The 6628-nt window shown below is 27.9% G+C and overlaps 1 protein-coding gene across 1 annotated transcript; it reads right to left on the bottom strand.

Moving 5' to 3' along the window:
- Positions 1 to 1167: 1167 nt before the first annotated feature.
- Positions 1168 to 1716, bottom strand: LOC108746297. Its single transcript, XM_018482973.1, has one exon. The coding sequence runs from the start codon at positions 1714 to 1716 to the stop codon at positions 1168 to 1170; it is 549 nt and encodes a 182-aa protein (XP_018338475.1).
- Positions 1717 to 6628: the final 4912 nt, after the last annotated feature.

Below are 6628 nucleotides of genomic sequence, written 5' to 3'. Positions count from 1 at the left end.
TATTAAGTTTAATTCAATATATCTGGAGTTTTATTCTTAGTACCAGTTCTGTACACGTACGAATATAATCATCTGATACGCGCGAGTGAAACTTGCATTTGATTGAAATTTATATAAGATTGTACAATTGACTGATTTCTAATACTTTTCATGTTTCAATTCAATTAATAAAAATGTTATTACGGAACGCCTTAAAAGTTACATAGGAATGTATTTAAATATAGAAAAATAAGCTCGTGTATACATCGCATTAAAATTACCGATTAATAATGTCTTTTCTTAAACGAGCTATTACAGTTAACTCTTAAAATTTGTTAAAATAAAATTTGTCTTTAATTACATACGCACAACACTATAAAATTCAAACGTTTCGACTTACAAAATCTCTAGTGATAATAAATACTAACATTTTTTTTTTATATAATCGCTTACAAAGTAAAGGTATATAATAAAATAATTTTTATTATATATTATGAAGAAGTAAACGAACATAAACATAATATATATTGTAAAAGTATATTAATTCTTTGGTTTTATCGTGAATCCAGTTCAGTCAACAACTGGCTGAATTATCGATAACAACTGATGAATTAGTAAAACAAACTTTTATAATTAGGACTTCTAAATTTCTGATTGGATATCAATTCCGATCTGTAATATCGTAATGCAGGAATAAGTATATATAAGATTCGCTTAGAGCGATAATTTTTATCATATATTATATTTAAGTTTGTTCACTTTGTAAGGAGGTATATAAAAATGTTATTATTTATTATCACTAATGAAGACTTTGGAAGTCTGAACTCTGTAAGTTTGAATTTTATAGCGTTGGACGTCTGTAATTAAAAACCAATTTTATTTTATGAGTTAACTGTAATTGCTGGATTAAAAAAAGCTTTAACATTTTAATCTTAGTTCTTAAGTATATCATGTATTTGTACGTATGATAAAATAATGATTACAGAGACTGTACTAAACACAGTTTTCTGATATAAATTATATAAAGAGCATTTATATAATATTAATTAACAATTTCATGAAAAAAATGCGTAATTCTATTTGTAAGATCATTTATGTTTTTTGAATTAATAATGAAATTGTTAAAACAAAACAAATAGAATGTATAAAATCAACTTTCCATGCTTTTGGGCAAATATAAAGAATACTTTATTTATACCTAATATGTTCGTTCCAGTGATCGCTCAAGGTCGAGAGTATTTCAGCAGGGTGCGAGTCCAAATTTTCCAAGGGTAACGGTGTTCGACAAAATGAGCAATTTGCGAATTCAGTGTCCTTTATTTCGTAATTATCCAATATTTTTTGTCCAGAAACAATTTCTACTGCTTTTGCGAAAAAACTTTTTTTGTCCTCTTCATGATGCGTTATCGAATGATTTTTAAATGGTAATGCTTTACCAAACATACTTTTAACATCGTCGTCACAATTTAGTTCACGACATTTTCCAACTTCAACATACTGTTTGGGTCGAAGGTAAAATTTTTTTGCTACGGCTTCATATTCTGGGTTTGCGATTATTTCTGATGATTTCTGATGATGCTGCTTGTATAAATGACGTATAATTTTTAAATGATTATCACTAAAAGCAGGTCTTGATTCTTGTCTGCAGCATTCACAGTTAAATAACTGATTACTCTTTGCGTCAAATCCAGATTCTTTGCGAAATTGCATTATCCATTCGGATCGCTCTTGGGCCATCTTCGTTAACACTGTCCTTTATTATCGATTACTTACGACTAACTGCCTATTACTTGGAGAAGTGTCGTTATTTCAAACTGGTAAGAAACCGAAAAAAGAAATAATAACACGTCTCCTTGTCAGAAAACGTAAATATTGATATCCTTAGTACGTATGCGTAAATTAAATAAACCATCTGACAAACAAATTATGTTACTCTACATCTCATTGCATATATTTAATACAATTCTAAAATTTAATGAAAATTTAAAATTTTTAATTTTTGAAACACACACAGAGGATAAAAGTACATTCTTATGTTAGGAATATCTTTATTTTTAAAATATAAATTGTAAAATAATGTTAAATAGTGTTAAATCAACATAGTTTGCTTACATGAAAAAATTATAATTAAATCAAGAAAAATATATTTTTGTTATTCAATAATTATTATTATTATTCAAGAGAGAAAGAACACCATGTAAAAAATAACAATGTCTTCAAATCAAGAATAAGAATTTTTTTAAATAAAAATAAAATTTTTGTTTTATTGATCCGTTTTCTTGAAACAAGCAACTCGTATTTTGAAATTCTTTTATTAAAATTAAGCATCATCTCGTACGTGGTCATCATAATATAGACGCGCTGACCGAAGCAGTAAAAGCCCTGCATTCTTTAATTCGTTTATATGCAGTCGTTATGTGTTCATAACGATAGTTGATATTTTATACTGGAAAAAGGCAGCGAAATTATCGTTATAAACACACAACATGACTGCATAACGAGTTTCACATGTGCAATGAACTGTTACTTAAGCTTTTAAGTCTTAAGCCGAAAGAAATTGATCAATCATAGTTGTGCATGAGATGAATTTTTTTATATACATATGCGCACGAAAATACAGTCCTACTCGTTACAGTTATCGTTTGCATAAACATTCGAAATCATACGTATATTTATGAATAAATCGATAGAGTAGCGAGTAAAGCAAAGCTTATAATAAATTTTACAAGACTTAATTAGATTATTATACCTATTGAATTTAATTATTTGTTTAATAGATTATGTTTTATTAAAGACACAATTTTCACTCTTTAGAGAAAGATTCCACTTTAAATACAAGAATTTAGAGATTAGAAGTTTGTAAAATGACAAGTTTTAACGTTTTTCAAACATTCGAAACTGTTAATTGTTTCGCCATTGTTACATGCTCATCAATTATAGCAATATCACATAATATTGTAATTAATGAGGAAACAAGATTTCGAATATAATTAACGCGTGACATTAGAAGATTCATGAACAATATCTTTATAATGACAATGATAACGTATATACAAACACACACGCACACGCGCGGGCGTGCGGTCACACATTCTTTAATGCAAAGTAATTTTTCCTTGAAAGAATTTATTAATATAGAGATTTTAAAATATATTTGCATATTAGCAGTTAATAAAAATAGTTGAGGTATGCTCAACGCGCAACACCGAACGATTTTTAATTAATGTATGTTAATGTGCCGTTCGATTAATAAATCAATAAATGTGACTGTATGAGTAGCTTAAACGATGTCAAACAGTTTATAGAAAATATTGTAGAGAAAATGCCATGATTATCAAATAAAATTAATCTATGTAGAAAGTAGCATTTGAATATTTTACAAAGGATTACATTCTTAAACAAAATATTAACGCGTGTCATTGTTCTTCATATGTAAAATCTATTTTCTGTGGCTGAACTAATGTATCTTTTGGAACTTAAAGTTTTGAAATAAGTATATTTTGATATTTGGCGAAAGAAAGAAAATAAGTTATAGTACTGTTTAGTGCAGAACTAAAAAACAGACTTATATTTTGGTCATCGCGCAGCACTATTACACAGTACAACAATTATATTCTAGAATCCCTACAACAAAGTCTCGACATTGCATTCGCGTGCATGCCCGTTTGTAATTAACAGCCAAAATCGAAAATATGTCGCCGTGTTTATCGCGCAGTTTAGATGACTGTTTGCTGTCATACAAGCCGATACAGTTGAATTGAATCCAATTAAATGATCCAAGATTCAGATAAAAGATGGAGTAGAATAGAATTTTACAGGTGAGCAAAAATGACAGTGTGACAATCATCTATGTAATGATATATTTGTTTAATGTGTAAACTAATCTATACTGCTGTTGCGGAATTTTTTAAACATTTTCGATAACGTTAACATCCAATAAAAACCGCGCTTTTTTCCAACATTAACCTGCTATTGGCTCTCGATATTTAATGATAGCGTCATTTGAATGTTAATGACGGAACCAATTAGTAATCGATTCAGCAATGTCTAGACTCTATTATAAGGACTCTAATATATTCCATACATATATCATAGCGATATAGTTCGTTCTAGTATAATACTTTGGACGACGTAATCATCAAAAAACAATAACCAAAATGGAAGACACTTATTTGACTGCGACATTCCGCAGGTCAGCAGTAATACAGCTGTCGTCAAGCCGGCATTATTCTATTATTTATTTAATAAACAGCTGTATGCTCCCTATTATTTGTATTTTATTGAACATTTTTGTTACACTCTGTGTATCTATGTTTCCTTTTCTCTTCGTGGATAAATTCATAAATCCTGTCTGCATAATATATAGTGCAGCAATATATGTGATGGAACATCATACGTAACTAGTGCATTTAAAAAAACAAAGATTTTTATTCTAACTAATTAATGTATTTTTAAAAATTGATTGGTTTAAAAGTTTAATTTAAAAAAAGTCGAAAGTGATGTTTTTTCTTATCGTGCAGATTTATAATGCAAGAAATAGTAGATTTATAAAAAAAATAAAAATGAAAAAGAAAAGATACGAATTTCCGCTTTAAAGTTTTTCGTAAATATGAATTCTTACATAAAAGATTGGTATAAGTGTTTAGCAAGTGCTCAAAAAATGCTTGAAATTTCTACCAGGGTAATATCTACTAAGTGGATTGGTGAATTACAAGTATGTAAATAATGCGAAATGATATATGAATATCATACAAAGTACGACATTTCTGAAAATTAGGCATATAGAATTTCTTCTAATTGATTTCCATGGTTTTATTTGGATTATAAGAGACAGACCTCCTCATCTTCATCGATCTTCCGCAATCGTTGCAGTTCTGCTTGCCGCGTCCTGAAAAATATCATAACGTTTAAGTCGCGATCAAGATTCATCTCGCAATTGACAGCGGAAAGATTTCGATATCTTGCTAAGATATCTTGTTTGATATTTTGTTAAAATCTCTTCATATGAGCTTTTGAAAGCTCCGACGCAAATGATTACCAACAGAATGGAGATGAGGCAAGCCAATATCGCTGGTAAAGCCGACAAGAGCTCCTGCTGACCTGCGGAATGAGTGTTTAATGATATACATTGTACATTACACTACATGAATGTACGAGAAGAAGATAATCGAATAATCGTGACAATTTTTTAATTTAAGTGGAAACAATTTAAGTTTGATGATAACAAAACTTTATGATAAGCTATAGAACAGAATAACATACCGCTTTTCTGACATAATACAAAAAAAAATTCGTGTAAATATGTGTAATAACAGATAAAATTGTATTTTTAAACAGAATATATGAAATGATAAACGCAATTAACATGGTATCATTTTGTATGTTTAACTTAAATAACTGTTTCTTTATTACAGAAAGGGAAAAAAGAGAGATTATCTCGAGATATAACATATTTAAGATAACTTAAGTCAGTTTACCGCAAAATCTCATGAAATATTCCTCTACCAAGTACTAAAATTTATAAATTTCTAATTGTAATTAATTCTAAGTAGCATTATTATTATTAAATAAATTTTTTATAATATATTAAGTAAAATATTTAAATAAAAGAAGGAGAAAACAAAGAAATATAGTGTGCCAAAAAAAAATCATAACTATCTGGTAGAAATTTTTATTCCAATCGAATGCTGCTCTAATGTCGCGTTATATAATGTATATCATGCGTTTTTAGATAATTTAAACATTCTATGCATGCATATGGAACAGAAATTTTTCGTTCGTTATTTTGTTTAATGATGTATAAAATTTTATTCAGATTCTTTTACAATATGTGATCACAAATATATGTGATCGAATTGTAATAAAATACATAAATAGTACAAATTATCATTGCAATTGTATAAACCAATGATACAAATCAATAGTTGCTGCCATATTTAGCCATTGCTTGGAATTAATCTAATCTCCTGTGTTAATTGATAATATCTATATATGCACAGATAGGAGAGATATTTAATATATTTTGAATACAGTTATGTACTTATACTTCACTGTAAAAATAATAGTGATATGTGTTGTTTATTACACATATATTAAATATTGCTATTATATTGATAATTTTAACAGTATGTATTTGTTCTGTGCTTCATAGTAACAGTAATCTAATAGAGAAGTATAAAAATACTGGAATAATGCATATGAAAAACTTTATTTTTGGCAGAAAATTTTGATTATCAATTTCGGGAAATTATATATGTATTCTGATCAATAACACCGACATATCTCGCGTTTTCATTTCGTTGTTATTGATTAAAATATGTAACAGCAGACTAATACATTAATTCCGAGTAATGACTAACAAGTATTAATCAAAGATAAAATTATTAAATTTTTGTTTAGTTTATCATGCATCATATGTTTGTTAAGTAAATATCGATTTACGTTATCGAATTCAATTTTTAAGCGAAAAAAAAATATTTTTTTGGGCTTAGAAATTTACAAACATGATTTACAAACATGATTTACAAACATGTTTTGATTCCGTTTCTTATTTTATCTAGATCTTAATAACTGTTAGTCTCTGCCATTATATCAAAGTATAAATAAACACATTATAAAATGAAATAATACATAAGGTCTATAGTAATTC

The sequence above is a fragment of the Trachymyrmex septentrionalis genome, unplaced genomic scaffold (assembly GCF_001594115.1).
Source record: "Trachymyrmex septentrionalis isolate Tsep2-gDNA-1 unplaced genomic scaffold, Tsep1.0 scaffold165, whole genome shotgun sequence".
NCBI classification, from domain to species: Eukaryota; Metazoa; Arthropoda; class Insecta; order Hymenoptera; family Formicidae; genus Trachymyrmex; species Trachymyrmex septentrionalis.
The sequence above is the reverse complement of the archived record's forward strand: the minus strand, read 5'-3'. Positions and strand labels throughout refer to the sequence as shown.